Consider the following 18,775-nt stretch of genomic DNA (forward strand, 5'->3'; position numbering starts at 1 on the left):
GAATCCGGGACTTAAATTGTACTCAAAACTAAAATTGTTTATATTTCAATAAGTTTGTACTATAGTAGTATGGTTTTAATACAGTTTTATGGTCAGTTTGGGGTGGAGTTTAAGGATTTATGTGTAATTTTGTCTAGTAAAAATGATTTTAATGAAATTTTGAGATTTTATGATTTTGATAAAATGTGAACCTTATATAAATAATATTCATTTTAATTTTAAATAAGTTTGAAACTTGTAATTTTTTTTTTTGCTTGTATGAACAAAAAAACAAGATATTCATAGTTAGGTCAAAATTTGTGATCATTTTCATACAATTTTGAGCTCAAACTAACCACTATCTGCTAAGAAACTCATAAATAGAGAAATCTGGGGAAAAATCTGCGCGGCGAAATTGTTAAATATAATAGAACATTACACATTTGATACATTATTTGACCAACAACGGTCTTTTTCGGATTACTATTTGATATAGCTAAGGGTAAATATTTTTATCAGAATTTTTAAAAATCGGAATACTTTCAACTCATTTCTGATATATATATATACTACCATTGTAATTTCCAAATAATGGATCAACATTATTATATATAGATCGCGAAATATAATTTGGATTTGTTCACTTCACTTTACTCTACTTCATTTTATCTTTGATTAAGAGTTCAACTAATACAACAATGGAAGAATCTGAACTCAAAAGACAAGAATTGGATCTTAAGAGAGTATGTAACATTTCCACCTTGTCTAGTTTTTCAATTGTTATTTTACTAACCATCTCAATTAGGACAATGAAATCAATAGAATCATTACAACTTTTAAATTAGATCCATATGCTATACTTCAATTAGATCATGATACAAATTATACTGCTATTGAAATTAAGAAAGTCTATAGATCCAAATCACTATTAATACATCCTGATAAGACATCTAATCCTGATGCTTCAAAAGCTTTTGATTTGTTGAAAAAAGCTGAATCTGATATATCAAATGAAGAAATCAAAACAAAATTAAACACGATATGGAGCAAAGCTAAAGAAGATATCGAACCAATACATAAATCAAATAATAAAGAAATATATAACTTATTCAAAGACTTACTCATACAAGAAGAGTTCCAAAAAAGAATTAAAGTAAAACAAGATTTACAAAAACAAGGTGAATTAGATCGATTAAAAGAGGAAGAATTAGAATTAAATAAATTGAAAACTGAATATAAGAAACAATGGGAGGCAAATCAGGATTCAAGAGTGAAAAATTGGAGATCTTATGCTAATAAAGTGGAAAAAAAGAAGAAGAAGAGTTCAAATGGTAAAAAAAAGACAAAAGTTTTAGCATGAATTGTGGTATATTAATGATAGAAAGCTGGGAAAAGTAGGTAAAATAATAGAACTTCATTCTTAGGATAACGTGATCAATAGAATTAGCATATAAGTATTCAAATCTAGTCAAATATTGTAGTCTTTTCGATTGTTATATACGTCTTCAACCGTTATATTGTTTGTGTCCCGTTAACAATATATAATCAAAAAAAAAAAAAAAAACTTGATTACTTTCACTTCCTTCTTAATAGCAAATAAACACAGATTTATATCAAACAACAGTCAACAATGTCACTTAATATCCAACTTATAACGGCTTGTGCTTTGTCTTTAGCCACTGGTCTTTACTTGGGCCACTATTTCACTCCAATTTCAAATCAGCATACTCATATCAAATCAAGGAAATTAAAGAATAATAGAAATCAAAGTTCACCATCAAATTCACCATCTGATATAACTGATGAATCTTTTGAAGAAGATGATGAAGAAGATGCATCATATACAGAATCATTAGATTTAGAAGAATCTGAAGAGGAAGATTTTGAAGTTGATTCAACTTCATTAAATGATATCCCAGGTGAAACTAAAATGGCATTAGTTGTACGTCAAGATTTAAAAATGGAAAAGGGTAAAATTGCTGCTCAATGTGCTCATGCTGCTCTTGGTTGTTATAGATTAATGTTACATGATAATCAATCTTCACAAAATTTACCAATGTTACAAAGATGGGAACATACTGGCCAGGCTAAAATTACTTTGAAAACTCAATCAAAAGAAGATATGGATCTTTTATTCGCCAAGGCTATAAGTTTGAATATCAATGCTTATATTGTTCATGATGCTGGAAGAACTCAAATCGCTGCTGGTAGTGCTACTGTCTTGGGTCTTGGTCCTGCTCCAAAGGCAATTTTAGATCAAGTTACTGGTGATTTAAAATTATATTGAAAGTATTAATCTTGAATCTATATAATTTAATTCTATAATATTTGTACATATTAATTGATCTCCAATATGTATGGTATTGTTTGTTTCTATATTTTTTATTAATATTTCAACTTGTAAATCAAGATCATGACAATATGCTTCACATATTTTTGTTAAAGGGTTTATTGGTGATGTTATTGTACATTGAAATAAAATCCATTCTTCTCTCAATTTTGCTTCTTCAACCCATTGAAGTTTCCAATATCTATCTTTCCAATATGAAATTTGTTTATTTTGTACTTGGATTGGTTCAATTTCATATTTATAAAATTTTAATAATTCATTAGAATTCATCAATTTAAAATTTAATAAATGTTGATTTAAATGGAAATTATAACCTTCATTTAATTGTAATTGTTTTTTCAAATACATTATTATTTGCCATTGATTCACTAAATCTTCATAATTATTTAATCCATTCATAATATTAATAAAACCTGATGATAATCCATGTTTATAATAACTAGAACCCTGATTAGAACTAGTTGTTATAACTTCATGATTTAAAAATTGGGAACCACAAATGAATTTCTTCAATGATATTTCACCTCTAACATTTGGGAAAAGTGTAAAATGTTCATATTTTAAACTTTGATAATTGGGGATACTAAATTTATTTGATTCAACTTCAATTGAATCATTTAACGGTGGTAAAATATCTTGTGAATGCTTAATTAATGGTATATCATGATTTTCATAATTGTTTAAATGTTCACTGATCATAAAATTTAATTCATTCCGTATAAATTTCAAAAAATCTAAATTTAATGGTATTGAATCTAAAAGTTTTAATGAACCATCTTTTTGTTTAATGCATTTCTTATATGGGAACGAAAACTCTAATGAATGTTTATTATTTCTTATAATTTGCCATTGTTCAATTAATTTAAAAATACTTGATAATGAAGATTTATCATTTGAATCTAATACCTTGTGTTTTGATTGTTTTTCATTTGATTTGAAAATTAAACTTAATAAATCAACTTTAGTATCAATTAAATCATTAATTTCTTCAATTGGAACAAATTTAAATGCATCAAGACTTGTTAATCCAATTGAAATCAATTTAGAATCTTCCCATCCATTAAAACTTTTCAATGGGAATTCAATATTAAATGTAATTGCATTATTCCCCGGGCTGTTATTATGGAAAATTAACATTTCCAAAATATTTTCAGGTATTAATGGATTTTCTGGATCATCACTAATTGATACTTGATTCTTAATAAATTCTTCAACAAGTTTAGAATTTAGTGAAATTTGACTACCAACATCTAATACATGAATTTGTAAAAACCATGAATCAATAGATTTATCTAATGATATAGCAAGATCTGAAATATTTAAATTTGAAATTGATGGAATACCATATGCAGTTTTTTGGAATGGTTCTCTCATATATTGGAAATAATCATATGTTGATCTTGAAATTTCTATATTTGGAATGGAATTTTGGTGGTTTATTGATTTTGAATCTAAAGTTTGGAAAATATGAGTATCTTCATTATATTCATCTAGTTCTTCTAGAATATCATAAACTTTCTGGGTTGTAAAATCTGATGATGATGATAGTACAGCAGTCATTATAGGTACTAATCTTTCTTTTAATAATGGGTGTGGATAAATGATATAATGTTTCATTAGTTGAATAACAGATTTAATATATGGTTTCAAATCATCATAATCTTTTAGATCAAGATCATTTTCATTAATTTGGTTTTTAAAGGATTCCCCAATTCTTGTCAAAGTTTCATCATTTAGTCTTGTTGCTAATTCTAAATATTCAGAGGTTTCAATTGAATTTGAATAATAATTGAATTGAGCAATGGATTTACTTATTCTATTATCTAAATGATGATTGGCTTTATTTTTGAAAGTAAACCAATTAACAGGATCTCTAGACAATTCTAAATGTGTTGCAAATAACATACATTCCAATTGTAATAAATCATTAATATTTGATTTTTTTGTAGTGTATTTTTTGATAAATTTTGTAATTTCTTCTAAATCAACTTTAACCGATGATTGATCTTTGATAAACCATGCCTGAGCAGCTTGATAAAGTTCCATATTATTATGCCTTATGATTAAAGATGTATTTATGAAATAATTCAAAGTTTGAACTACTTGGTCAATTGTCCTTATAGATAATGGTTGTTCAATAGTTGATTTATCAATAACTTTGAATAAATGGAAACTTATATCACTTGCAATGAAATCCACTTGTTCACCATTAACATCAATCATTGATAATTTATCCAAATCTTCATGGAAAAGTCCTAATTGCTTGGAGATTACAATTCCTAAATGAATTGAACCATTATCTTTTTGAACTTCAACAAGAGATCCAACATCTGGACGTTGCAACAAGCTTCCACTATACCCTAATCTTTCAGATGATATAAATCTCGAATCAATGGGGAAATAATCAGGATTGAACCCAGTAGATGGTCTGAATTTTTCATAATAATCAAATATTGATGGAACTTTCACTATAGGTTCAATTTTGATTTGAGACGGGATACCAGCATTTGGATGTAATCTTGTAGCACCAGAACCACCAGGACCACCAAATAATGGATTTATGATATGTCTATTGAAGAACCCATCTGAAATTAATCTTTTGGGTATTTGCAATGACCTAATTTGAAATTGTCTTATTGGAATCTTGATTAACATATCTGGGGAAATCAAGTCATATAAAAATCAACAAATTCATGTGGATTTTGAGATGCAATATAAACAAAGGAAATCAAGCAAATGCAATGGGAATAATATAATCTGAGAATGCAAATTCAAATTGATTGTAAACGGTTCTTTTCAGTCTGTCAAATTTGTTTATTGTTTATTGTCGAGATCTAATTTGCCCCCACAAGTAATATTCATTTTCGCGCATACATATGGAACTGATATCAATCATTATCAGACATCAAGACAAAAGAGTTTCATTACTAAAGTATCGCAAGCTAAATATAGGATAGGATATCAATTGAATAACTACACATGTTAAATTGTAATGCAACAAAGTAAAATAGCATTAAATAGACATTTTATTTCAAAGTTCCAGGTTATTTTTCTATACCCATCTTTGAACAACAACTGAATTTATTAAACCAGCTTCTTTTATACTTTGTTCTTTATCTTCAATTGGTTTAACTGGGAATGCATGACTCAAGACAAATGATTTTGTTGATGATGTTTCACTTGTAACATAATCATATAATTGTTTAACTGGTCCATTTGATTCAACACGACGTACTACTCTACGACCATCTGCTAATCTTATTTGTACTTGAGTATCACCTGAACCTTCATCTTTAGGTTGTGATGGTTCTTGTTTAGATTCTGTTGTAGTTGGTGCTTGTGCTTGTGGTGCTGGTGGTTGATAATCAGTTGAAACTGGTGAACCTAATCTTTGACCTGATCCATGGAATCCACCAATTTTTCTCTTTGGTGGTTTATATTCTTCATCTAATTTTTTTATAACATTAACATCAACATTTTGACCATATTCAACATCTAATAAAGCTAATGGAGCACGTCCACTATTTAATTCAGCTAAATATGTAGCATTTGCAGGATCATCATATTTATAAAGTTTACCATCACCAACTTGGAAACCATCTTTCCAAAATGTAATTTCTCTTGTTGCTTTTTCTAATTTTTTTGGTCCTGAACTTCTTGAACCAATAACTCTTGATGGAACATCTGTACTACCTAATGAATAACCTGTCCCGGTAAATTTTGGTTTTGATACAACTTCTTCATCATCTTCATTCATACGATCTGGATGACCTTGACCAGTTTCAGCTTTTTTCAAAAGATCTTGAACTAAATTTGTTGGATCTGAAGGATTTTCAACTTCTAAACCTGAACCTCTACCACCACCAGCAAAGAAATTTTGTTCATCATCATCATCTTTCCCATCTGAATTAACTAAATCTTGGAAAGTTTTCATTTTGGATTGTTGTGGTTTATTATTTGTTGTTGATCTTGAAGCTGATGAAGATGTTGGAGTTTGTGATCTTGAAGATTCTGGTGTTGGTGAACTTCTTTGAGTAGAGCCATTGAAGAATCCATTCAATGCAGACTATAATATGATGTATAGTTAGTATCAATTGCAGATATTATCCTAATCATCAACTTACTTGTAAATCCCAATCATTTCTGCTCAACAAGGCTTCAGCAACGGTGGTTGGAGCTTGGGTCAACTCTGAGAATTGACTAATCAATTCTGAATTGTCACTCATGATCTGTATTTATATATACGATCAATTGAACCTTGAACAACCTGGAAATGTATCAAATTAATTTCAATTGTCAATTAATTTCACTGTGTTAATTAAATCGCCACTATATCAAAAATCCATATTTTACTGGGGCAGAATTGCGGGTAAATAAGGTCACGTGAAAGGAATAATAAGTACATAATTTCAATTTAATATACTAATATCAAATCAAATCATTGGTAAAGTAAAGTATAATTAACTACATCTTCAATTTAAAAATAAGAATCTATATTTTGTACTTATTCGTAAATAATTAAACCGATGTTGAAATCCCAGACATCCCTATATGCAAAACCTAACAAACATAAAGAAATAAAAGACAATAGTAAATAATATATAAAAAAATTAACGTAATTTAAATAGGACATTAAAAAACCTTCATTGATGTTGAATAATGAAAGTTGTTAAAAGGTCCAGAATTGAACACTTTTAAATGTATATATCAAATGATATATTTTATGAGCTAATAATCAAAAGATTTTAATCTTTTTTAGCATATTTTTCACGGAAATGTTTAGCAGCTTCAACCATGTTTGTTAATGAAGCTCTAGTTTCTTCCCAACCTCTAGTTTTCAAACCACAATCTGGGTTAACCCAGAATTTAGAAACTGGATAAACTTCTAAAATGTTTTGAATTTTAGAAATGAATTCTTCTTTTGATGGAATTCTTGGTGAATGAATATCAAATAAACCTAAACCAGCATGGTTTGGATAATCAGAGAATTCACGAATATAGTTAGCATCATCTTTTTTAGAGAATTCAATAGAAACAACATCAGCATCTAAAGCTTTAATATGGTTTGGATCTAAATCTGAATAACAGAAATGTGAATGGATTTGAGTAACATTTTTAACACCTGAGGTAGCAATTCTGAATGATTCAGCAGCCCATTGGTAATAATCTTGTCTTTCTTCACCAGCTCTTAATGGTAAACCTTCTCTAATAGCTGGTTCATCAACTTGGATAACTTTAATACCAGCAGCTTCTAAATCATTAACTTCATCTCTTAAAGCTAAACCTAATTGTAAAGCTTGTTGTTTTTGTGGAATATCAACTCTTGGGAATGACCATCTTAAAATGGTAACTGGACCAGTCAACATACCTTTCATAGCTTTAGTAGTGATTGATTGAGCATAAACAGATTCTTTAACAGACATTGGAGCTGGTCTTGAAACATCACCAACAATAATTGGTGGACGAACATATCTTGAACCATAAGATTGAACCCAACCGTTTGTGGTGAAGGCGAAACCTTTCAATTGTTCACCAAAGTATTGAACCATATCGTTTCTTTCTGGTTCACCATGAACTAAGACATCTAAACCAACTTCTTCTTGGAATCTGACAACTTTTTCAATTTCAGATTCAATGAATTTTTCATATTCTTCTTTAGTAATAGTACCTTTAGTGAATTTGTTTCTATTAATTCTAATATCTTTAGTTTGAGGGAATGAACCAATAGTAGTAGTTGGGAATAATGGTAAATTGAAAACTTTTTCTTGTTCTGATAAACGTTCAGTAAATGGTGATGAACGACGACCTAATTTATCATCAATTGATGAAACTCTAGTTTGAACTGAATCATCATTGGTAACATCTGAAGCAGCACGAGTAGAAACTGATTTAGCATTAGCTTCCAATTCAGCTTTAACATCTTCACCTGAAACGTTTTTAGAAATAACAACAACTTCTTTAACTTTTTGAGTGGCAAATGAAAAGAAATCTTTAATTTCAGCAGATAATTTAGTTTCATTTTCTAAATCAACTGGAGTATGTAATAATGATGAAGAAGTAGCAACTAAAACTCTTTCTTTACCTAATTTAGCAATAGCTTTGTTAACAATTTCTGAAGCTTTTGAGAAATCAGCTTTCCAAATGTTACGACCATCAACAACACCTGCAGATAAAGTTTGTTCTGGTGATAAGATTTCTAAAACTTGATCTAATTGTTCTGGGTTTCTAACTAAATCAACATGTAAAGCACTAACTGGTAAACCTTTTAAGGCATCAATGTTTGGAATAACAGTACCGAAATAAGTAGCTAAAACTAATGATGGTAAACCTTCTTGTTTAGAGAAAAATTCATAAGCAGTTTTAATAGCAGTTTTAATATTTTCTTCTAAATCTAAAACTAAGATTGGTTCATCAATTTGAACAGATTTAGCACCAGCAGCAGATAATTTTGATAAAATTTCAGAATAAACTGGTAATAATTTTTCTAATAATGAAATTGGTTCTAAATCTAAAGAATCTTTGTCAGCTTTACCTAAGAATAAGTAAGAGACAGGACCTAATAAGACTGGTCTAGTTTCAACACCTTGTTCTTTAGCTTCTAAATATTCATCAACTGGTTTTTGAGAAGTTAATTTGAATTCAGTTGAATGAGAGAAAGTTGGTCTAACATAATGGTAGTTAGAATCAAACCATTTAACCATTTCTAAAGCAGTAACATCAACAGCTTTTTCAGTTTCAGTAGCTTTTTTTTGTAAACCTCTACCCATAGCAAATAAAACATCAATTGGTTGTAAATCAAATTTGGTGTAACGTTCTGGGATAGCATTGAATAATAAAGATAAATCTAAAACTTGATCATAGTAAGAGAAATCATTTGATGGGATAACATCAACACCAGCATCTTTTTGTAATTTCCAGTTGTTAGCTCTGATTTCTTTACCAACTTTAATTAATTCTTCAACAGAAACTTTACCAGACCAGTAAGCTTCAGTTGTTTTCTTTAATTCTCTGTTAGCACCAATTCTTGGGAAACCTAAAACGGATGATTGAACCATTTTTGATATTGATTATTTGTTAATTGATTTAATTAATTGATCAATTGATGATTTAGGAGTTCAAGTTTAAAAACAATTATTAAAATTGAGGATCAACAAGATTATTTATACTTTTATGTATAAGGGGAAAATTTTTCATATGAATTTTTCATATGTTAAACGTTTTCCAACTTTGTCGAGATTCGATTCAACAAAACACATGCAAAAAACTTGAAAGCACATCTCCAAATCCCGGTAAGGACCACTACGAGCGATAACGGGATGGAGTTTGGGAAGCAGAAGGAATGGTATGTTACAAGGTAAAGGAGTGAGAAATCAATAGAATTAACTAAACAATTGAAATCTTCACAGTTCAATTGACCTATACACCATTTTAAATCATTGGAAACCCTAACAATTCCATTGAAATCACTAGTATTCCAACGTTCAACTCGGAGTCAAATTGACTTTTTTTCTTTTATTGACAGTGAACAAAAAAAAAAAACAGCAGCAGCTAAACGAGTTCCGACTGTGGGTGAGTCAGAGATTGTGCTTAATCTGTGAGTTTCCTGATTGGGTATATTCCGGGGGATGATACGATGGCACGTGATATTTGAAAAACATCTGATTAGGTAATGATTAGATAATAGTGTCACTGGGGGTATATATATATTATAAACTAAATGTCCGAAATATATTATATTAGTAATCTAAATATGAAATTTGTACAATTTCCTAATTTGTATAGCGATGACAGAGGGTATAGACATTTTTAGTTTGTGTATTAACTAGTATTGGGTGTATTCATCGATGGAAATAGTATTGGATATGGGTATTGTAGTTGTTAAGGAGAGGAGTATTAATAATTGTAAGTAATTGTCCAAAAACACACGCCCCAAGATGACACGGTGGTGTTATAATGATAACAAGTTAGTCAACATGGTATAAACGTGGGTCTATTCCATTCTTATTGACACGTACCTTCCTGATGATCTTATAATATAATCCCATAAGCTACGATCTAAATTCATAATCATTCAAATCGTTCAGTACATCTATACATATTCATGCACTTGCCGTACTATGTCCATTTCTTTCTCTTATTCTTCTTCTATCTCTCTTTGAAATAACTTCTAATAGTCTCCCATTTGAAATAAATAAATCAACAACAAATTTCCTTATAGTATATCTATATTTAAAAATTTCAAAATATTTTAAAACTTTAAAAAAAATATTTGGATCTTCAAAATATTCTTGATGTTTTTTTGATAATGTTGTTAATTCTTTTGTTGCACTATTTAATAATACATGATTACATAAATCTCCAATTAATTTTAAAATTTTATTTAATATCTCATCATCAATTTCTGAAGGATCAATTAATAAATTTAAATTTGTTTCAATACCTGTATTATTAATTTTATAATCATTTGATTCATGGAAATCTAAAATAAAATGTTCTAATGAATTAGGCATTGCAATACCAATAGATTGATTGAAAACATCCAATTTAGAATTCCATCCTAAATCATCCAAAATTTCAATACCTTGATTTGTCTTTGATATTAATCCTAATACATAAAATGCTGTACCTCTTAAATTTATATATGGAGATTTTTTAGCAATTTCCACTATATCTTCAATTGATCCATTAACATCTAATGATTCAATACCAAATGAACTTGAACCAATAAATCCAATTGTCCATAGCGATGCTTTAGTTTTCAAATAATCAATTTCTAAATTAAAAGTTCCACCAGGTCTATCTAGCGTAGTTGCATAATATCTTATAACATTCATAAATTCAGTTAATGCACCAGATCTTAAAATAACATTAAAACCTTCTTCTGATTTAACTAATTCTGCAAAGAAATTACTTGGTAGATTTTTGGTTTTAATATAATCTAAATTTGAATCTTCAATTGAAAATAATAATTTTTCTAATTCTAAAACATATTTTAAATATTTTGATCCAAATACCCATGATTCTAACTCTTCATTAATAAAATTTGATCCATTTAAATATTTAAACCCATCAGGTGTAGATAGAAATTTCATTAATAAATCATTCCCTCCCTTGGGACCTAAATTTTTCAAAATGGGTATACTTGGTGTTAATGAAATAACTTGATTAAGATTCTTCTCTGATGATTCACAATATTTATTCAAAATATCAATACTTATTGTAACAACTTCTTCATCATGATCATATAATTGATTAATTAACATTTCACATGCAAATTTATTTGAATAAGAATCATCTAATAATTTTGGAATTTGTAAAGTTGTATGAATTTTAATTTTTTTATTTGGAGAATGTAAAAATTTTGAAAATAAAATTCTTGTATGACCTTGTTTTGTAAATTTTATTTCATCAATAAATGATATAACTAAATCATCTCTTTTAAAATGATCATCACTTATATGATGCATTATACTGAAAATTTTCCATTGTTCTAATAATTTATTCCCAGATTCATTTGCTGATAAAATCCCCAATATCTTGAAATATCCACTTGTTAATGTTGATTCTAATCTTTCTTTACTGAAAATTTGATCCTTAGCAATAAATCCACTATGAGGATCAACTTGTGCTAAACATTCAGCAATTTGTGGTATAATTTTACCATCACTCAAAATTTTTAAACCTTCATTTGTTGTAATTAAAGTTTCCACAATTGTACAACCTAATCTTATAAATCTTGTTGATTGTCTTGTCTTTTTGGTTCCTGAAAATTTATGTTTAAAAGGTCTATAAAATGATAATAATCTCTTGATGAATTTTGTTGTTTTATTAACTTCTTCTAATCTTTTCCCATTCATAAATGGTCCTTTAAATAAATCTGTTAAAATATCACAATTCCATCTTGTAAATGATTTTGTTGTTAAAACTCTTGAATCTTGAATTAATTGTTTTAATTTTAAATCATCAATTTTTAAATTTAATTGATCTTTAGAATTTTTAGAAAATTGTATAAAATTTTCTGTTGTCTTTATACCTTGTAACCCCCAATTAGCTCTACCTTTATTTAATTTTCTTGATAATTTTTCAATTGTATGGATTGCACTATAACTATCATCTAAATTTGTTAATTGTTGACTGACATTATTCTCTATTGATGAATCAGGTTTAAAGTTTGGTATGTTACCAATGAAGGTTTCAGTTATTTCATTAGGTACTAAATTATTTGATAAATTGAAAATTTCAGTTAGTAAAAATGCAGCTTTTGTACAATTTCTTTCATCATTTGATTTTTTAACAACATCTAATAATCTTTCAATAATTCCACAATTTAAAAAAATTGTAATTAATAATGATAAATAATGTGTACTTAATATGAATTCATTTTCCAATTTTAAAGGTGTTAAATTGAAAAATTTCTTATTATGAGTTGAAGTTTTCTTAATCATTAATACATCCAAGAATAAATCTAATAATTTTGAAACAACACTATTGATAGGATATGATAAACATGAGATTAAATTTTTCAATGGTTCAAAATTATCAATTGAAAATCCATAAATCCCAGCAAAATTCTTAATAAATTTTGATAAAACAATTGAATTAATTTGTAATCTTTCATGACTTATATTCAATTTACCTTTAACAATAACTGGGAATTCAGTAAATGGTGAAATAATTCTCAGAATATCTGATTTATTAATATAATGTCTACCATTTGGAGAATCTAAATGTGCTAAGAATACAGTGGAGCATAATGAAGATAATTCATATGGACCATCAATGATAAATTGAATTAATGAATCTGGCCGTATAAGATCTGGTCTTAGTAATGAAATTTCACACATTGTTTCAATACAAATATTCTTTAAATTTTCATCAATTTGTTCAGCTATTGCCTGAATAGCATTTGTTATACCTAATGTTAATTCTGATGCACCATTTTCAATTTCCAAAAATTTCCTTATTAATTTAAGAGCCTGCTCTCTTTCAATATCATGTGAAGTTCCCTTAGCCAATGATATTATAATCAGTACATCTAATCTTAAAGCCATCAAGTTCCTTATTGAATCAATATCTGATACAAAATATCTACAAATTCTATAACCTGTAGCAATAACTTCTTTCCTATTATGAACCAATAACGTTTGAATTCTATGACCAAAAGCACTGAAAACTAAATCCTCTTTGATATATGGATATTCTTGTAGCAATATCACTAGATCATTACCCTTTGTCACCAAATAATCAACATCTTGGTTTTTTTCTCCTAAACTTGTCAATAAATCTGTCACTTTGAATGTTGGACTCTCCACCACACCGCGGTCATCAATGGTCTCATCTTCAGAAAAACTACTCTGGTAATCCAAGTCCTCGTCCTCCCCAGAGTAATTCATTTCTTTAAATCCACTCCCAATTGGAATTGTTTGATATTCTTTTGTGATTGATCTTGATTTCTTGTGAAGCGTTGATATTGTTTTGATTTCGGTTTAATTTGTTTATAAATCTTCTGGTATGCGACACATTATTACATTTATTTCAGATTTATACAATATTAATTTATCATTTTAAAACACTTGATCCATAACTTGGTGGAAGCTCATCATTATGATTCGAGACATTATAATTTAAATAACTAGGAATCAATGTAATTACATTAGCATTTGAAGGTTCCGATAACACATCATTTGATATCATATAGTTCAATTGTTCCAACATTACTTGTTCAGCCTTTTCACCCCATATTACCATAAGTTTAAGTTGATCTTGATAATTAAATTCATATGCTTTAACTTCATGATCATATGAGCTTTGTTCAGGAATTATCTCTTCTTCATATTCATCTGATAAAACATATGATATCAAACTTTCCAATATTATTCTTAAGGGTAATTGATCATCTTCATCTTCATGGGTAATAATCATTAATAATTTGTTCTCTCTAACCATTTCTAACCCATTACCAAAACATTCAGTGTTTAAGAAATCAGGTATATCACTTTGGAAATTCTTAATCAAGTTTGATAAGATTTCAATTAGACAATCTTTCAAATCATACCCAGGCATTAAAAAAAATTGACATTTACATGTTGATTCCATACATTCATCAACATTTTGCCAGTTTATCTCAATAGATTTATAAATCAATGATAATTCCCTCACTGGCTTAGGAAACTTTTTGAAAACACGTGCTAGTTTCTTTTCAGCTTTATCTCTAGAAAGATTATTAAAAGTTTCATGATTTAACTTGAAGTTCTTTGGTGATTTTGCAATTAATAAATTATTGGGTTCGTCATGACGAGCAATATTACCAACGTATCTATAAGAAGTTGGATCATATAATTCAGCAGAAATTTCAATTATATATTCTGAATATTTTTCAATTTTCATGATGATGATTAAACGAGTTGTCAATAATTTATAAATATCAAGAAGCTGAAAGCTATCTGCAAATTGATATTAAAATATGATCAATTAAAGCTTATATTAAGAGTATGAATATTAAGTGATTATATTATATGCGGGGCCATAAACAAGTTATATATACGTTAGTCGACTAATATAATTAGCTGGCGCCCGACGTTATATAATATAAATGTTCTCAATAATATTAATATGATCGCTTTAATTATTATAATTCTCAGATCGCTGACGAATATATCTTTGAGCAAGATCGATTATAATTCAAACCTCTCAAATTATGTATAATAGATATTAGCTACCCAGAAAGCTTTTTATCGCCTGTTGATATTAATATTATGTAGTATATGTATGAGATTTTAATTTATGGAGATTTTAAATTCAATCAGATTTTTGGATTTTCTTCAATTTCTAATAAAGTAATAATGTGTATTGGTATGATCTATATAAATGTATTTATATAACTGAAATTATGAAGCGCATAGGCTCAGCTTACTCATTTAACAGCAGCTGGTAGATAGTACTAGATACCTTAAGGAGAAGTGTAAAAATGAAAGATGATTTTGAAAAATAGATGCAGCAAAAATAAGAGTAAAAAATGATGACAGTAAGAAATTGAATATCTTATATGAAATGGCACACAATGTCTTGGTAATGTAGTTGATGAAGACATGATGGTGTTGTAGTATGAATTTAAAAAAATTGCATTAATCAGAAGAACATTAATAACTAATATAATTGAAAGATATATTAATACATAAGCTGGGAAATTTAAATATCAATTATAACTTTTTATTTTATATATGGTTTTCAATTATACAAGAAATGAGAAAGTGAATCATTTGTTCTTTTTAATGGCTTTTTCATTATCAACTTGAGGAATAAGGAATAATCTCTCATATAACTTAAATAATTCATCAAGAATAATAACAGGTGAAGAGAAAACCAAGATAGCTATCCATTCATCTTTATTTAATGGAACAACATTGAATAACACAGCTAACCATGGGATATATAAAATGGCAAAATGTAAAATAATGGATAAAATAATTGCCAAAATCAAATAAACATTCTTCCAAAGTGGGAAAGTTAATAAACTATCAGATTCTGATAAATTATTCATTGCATTCAACATTTCAATAATAACCAAAATTGATAATGAGATTGTTGAACCACGTGTAGCATGTTCATTGGTAAAGATCTCACAACCAATTTCTGGGAATTTTGTAGAGCATTGATGGAATTGAGATAATTGATTATAAGAAATTTGTGGACCTTGTTCATAAAAGATAAAATACCATACATATCCGAAAACTGTTGCAATACCAACATATGTTCCCACGATAATATATCTAAATAATAACCATTGACTGACTAATGGTTCATCTTTAGATTTTGGAGGTTTTGACATGATTTTCAAATCTGGTGGATTAAAACCTAACGCAGATGCTGGCAATCCATCAGTAACTAAATTAACCCATAATAATTGAACAGGAATCAAAGCTTCTGGTAAACCTAACGCAGCAGTTAAGAAAATCGAAACAACTTCACCGATATTTGATGAAATTAAATAACGAATAAATTGTCTAGTATTATTATAAATCAATCTACCTTCTTTAACTGCATTAACAATTGTAGCAAAATTATCATCTTGTAAAACTAAATCTGATGCTAATCTTGCAACGTCAGTTCCTGACCCCATTGAAATACCAATATCGGCTTTTTTCAAAGCTGGTGCATCATTAACACCATCACCAGTCATTGCAACAATTTTACCGGATTTTTGTAAATAATCAACTAATAAAGATTTATGACTTGGTTCAACACGAGCAAATAATTTGATTTTTTGAGAAGCTTCTAATTTAGCTTCATCAGAAAGATTAATGAATTCTCTACCTGTTAAAATTAAACCTTTAGTATCTTCATCTTCTTTAAAAATTCCAATTTGTTTGGCAATATTTTCAGCTGTAATTGGACTATCACCAGTTATAACAACAACTCTAATGCCTGCATCTTTACATTCTTTTATTGATTGAGCAACTTCTGGACGTGGTGGATCAATTAAAGCAGCAAATCCAATTAATGTTAAGTTTGATTCTAATTGTTCATAATCTTGACTTGATGTTGCAGATTTAGCTAAATTTTTATCAAAATCTTCACTATAAGCTAATGCAATTATACGATAACCTTCACTTGCAAATTGTTCCACTGTTCTCAATAATTCAATACGGTATTCATTTGTTAATCTATCAACTCTAAGTGATCCATTAGATTGATTTAAATAATTTGTTGATCTTGAAATGATATTTTCTGGGGCACCTTTAACTAATAATTCAGCTTTATTATCACCAGTTTGTACCAATACTGACATACTTTTACGATCTCTAGTGAATTCATAAGTTGCTAAACGTGGATATTGTTTGTTATAAAGATCTGAAACTGGAGTAATAACATTTGAACCAATTGATTGAGTTGCAGAACCAGCTAATTTTTCAACTAAGATTTTCAATGCAGCTTCAGTTGGTTCACCAACATTTTTATAATTAGTTTGATCGATCTGAATAACATTTGCATCGTTACAAATAGCACTAACTTGAGAAACTTTATGTAATAGTGGATATTTTGAATCAGGTAATTCAATTAAATTACCATCTTCATCAACAACAGTACCTTGAGGTTCAAATGAATGACCAGAGATTGTTAAATTTGATAATTCATTTTGATTCTTGAAAAAAACAAAATTATGAACAACCATTTGATTTGTTGTTAATGTACCAGTTTTATCTGAACATATAACATTTGTTGAACCCAAAGTTTCCACACTTGATAAACTTCTAACAATTGCATTTTGTTTTGCCATTTTCTTAGTACCTAATGCTAAACATGTAGTAATAACGACAGATAACCCCTCAGGGATAGCAGCCACTGCTAATGCAACAGCAATTTTGAAATAATAAATTGCACCTTTAATATAACCACCATGAGCTGGATCATTAAAATTATTGACATTAATAACCCAAACAGCAATACAAATAACTGTAATAAATTTAGCTAATAAATCACCGAAATCATCTAATTTCTCTTTTAATGGAGTTGGTTGAGAAATTTGGGATGAAATATCAGTATAAATATCACCAATTGCAGTTTTTTCACCAGTAAGAATAACAACAGCTCTTGCGTGACCTGATACAATAGTAGTACCAGAGAAAACAACATTTAATTGTTCTTGTTTCACAGCATTTTCAATTTGAATTGGTTCAGTATCTTTCAATACAGATTCACTTTCACCAGTTAAAATTGATTGATCAACTCTTAAAGTTTGAGAGAAAATTTTAACAATTCTTGCATCTGCTGGAACAATATCACCAATTGATAAATCAATAATATCACCAGGAACTAAAAATTCTTGTTTAACATGAATTAATTTCCCATTACGTAGGACTTTAACATCAGATGAGGAGTATTCATTCAATGCAGTGATAGCAGCTTCAGCAGAACTTTCTTGTTGAACACCAACAATGGCGTTTAAGATTAAAATTGTCAAGATAACAATAGGATCAATTAAACTAGTCCAAGTCAAATCACCTTCACTAACCGCTAGCCCAAATGATACCACAGCAGAACCCAAAAGGATCAAAGTCAATTGATCTTCAAATTGACCTAAAATTAATTTCCAAATAGGTGTACCGTTTTCTTTTGGTAGAGCATTTGGACCAAATTTAACAAAACGTTCTTCAGCAACTAACGAGGAAAGACCTTTTTGGAAGTCAACATCCAAATCGTCCAATACCTGTGACGATGATAGGTTATATGGAGCACTCATAATCCACAAACACCTTTGTCCAAGAGACCACTGTTTGTTTGGTGTGTTGATGATCTTGTTGATGGTGGTTTTACTAGAAAAGTGTGGAAAAGTTTATATTAAAGACACGTTCAAAATAACTTCACGCAAAATTTTGACAGAATCCTACAAATTTTTAACTAATTTAGTATTTTCTTTAAAATGTTTTATATATATACAAGAACTTA

General features: G+C 28.5%; 7 protein-coding genes across 7 annotated transcripts; 2 read left to right on the forward strand and 5 right to left on the reverse strand.

Annotated features, from left to right (window-relative positions):
* Positions 1-677: 677 nt before the first annotated feature.
* On the forward strand, positions 678-1,339 carry BN7_4766 (Chaperone protein; the record flags this gene model as incomplete). The annotated part of the gene is made up of 2 exons (XM_011274631.1): positions 678-722; positions 785-1,339. The coding sequence occupies 2 exons, from the start codon at positions 678-680 to the stop codon at positions 1,337-1,339; spliced, it is 600 nt and encodes a 199-aa protein (XP_011272933.1).
* Positions 1,340-1,609: 270 nt separating this feature from the next.
* Positions 1,610-2,266, forward strand: PTH2 (aminoacyl-tRNA hydrolase; the record flags this gene model as incomplete). The annotated part of the gene is made up of 1 exon (XM_011274632.1): positions 1,610-2,266. One exon carries the CDS (start codon positions 1,610-1,612, stop codon positions 2,264-2,266), a length of 657 nt encoding a protein of 218 aa, XP_011272934.1.
* A 5-nt stretch (positions 2,267-2,271) lies between these two features.
* On the reverse strand, positions 2,272-6,555 carry SHP1 (protein phosphatase regulator SHP1; the record flags this gene model as incomplete). Its single annotated transcript, XM_011274633.1, has 4 exons — positions 2,272-2,283; positions 2,546-4,986; positions 5,435-6,395; positions 6,496-6,555. The coding sequence occupies 4 exons, from the start codon at positions 6,553-6,555 to the stop codon at positions 2,272-2,274; spliced, it is 3,474 nt and encodes a 1,157-aa protein (XP_011272935.1).
* Positions 6,556-7,074: 519 nt separating this feature from the next.
* Positions 7,075-9,384, reverse strand: MET6 (5-methyltetrahydropteroyltriglutamate-homocysteine S-methyltransferase; the record flags this gene model as incomplete). The annotated part of the gene is made up of 1 exon (XM_011274634.1): positions 7,075-9,384. One exon carries the CDS (start codon positions 9,382-9,384, stop codon positions 7,075-7,077), a length of 2,310 nt encoding a protein of 769 aa, XP_011272936.1.
* Positions 9,385-10,428: 1,044 nt separating this feature from the next.
* On the reverse strand, positions 10,429-13,722 carry TSC11 (TORC2 complex subunit TSC11; the record flags this gene model as incomplete). Its single annotated transcript, XM_011274635.1, has 1 exon — positions 10,429-13,722. One exon carries the CDS (start codon positions 13,720-13,722, stop codon positions 10,429-10,431), a length of 3,294 nt encoding a protein of 1,097 aa, XP_011272937.1.
* A 166-nt stretch (positions 13,723-13,888) lies between these two features.
* BN7_4771 (uncharacterized protein) lies at positions 13,889-14,716 on the reverse strand (the record flags this gene model as incomplete). Its single annotated transcript, XM_011274636.1, has 1 exon — positions 13,889-14,716. The coding sequence occupies one exon, from the start codon at positions 14,714-14,716 to the stop codon at positions 13,889-13,891; it is 828 nt and encodes a 275-aa protein (XP_011272938.1).
* An 868-nt stretch (positions 14,717-15,584) lies between these two features.
* Positions 15,585-18,569, reverse strand: BN7_4772 (Ca2+ transporting ATPase,sarcoplasmic/endoplasmic reticulum; the record flags this gene model as incomplete). Its single annotated transcript, XM_011274637.1, has 1 exon — positions 15,585-18,569. One exon carries the CDS (start codon positions 18,567-18,569, stop codon positions 15,585-15,587), a length of 2,985 nt encoding a protein of 994 aa, XP_011272939.1.
* Between the last annotated feature and the right edge of the window lie 206 nt (positions 18,570-18,775).

Source organism: Wickerhamomyces ciferrii, contig 00184 (assembly GCF_000313485.1).
Source record: "Wickerhamomyces ciferrii WGS project CAIF00000000 data, strain NRRL Y-1031 F-60-10, contig 00184, whole genome shotgun sequence".
In the NCBI taxonomy this organism is placed as follows: domain Eukaryota; kingdom Fungi; phylum Ascomycota; class Saccharomycetes; order Phaffomycetales; family Wickerhamomycetaceae; genus Hansenula; species Hansenula ciferrii.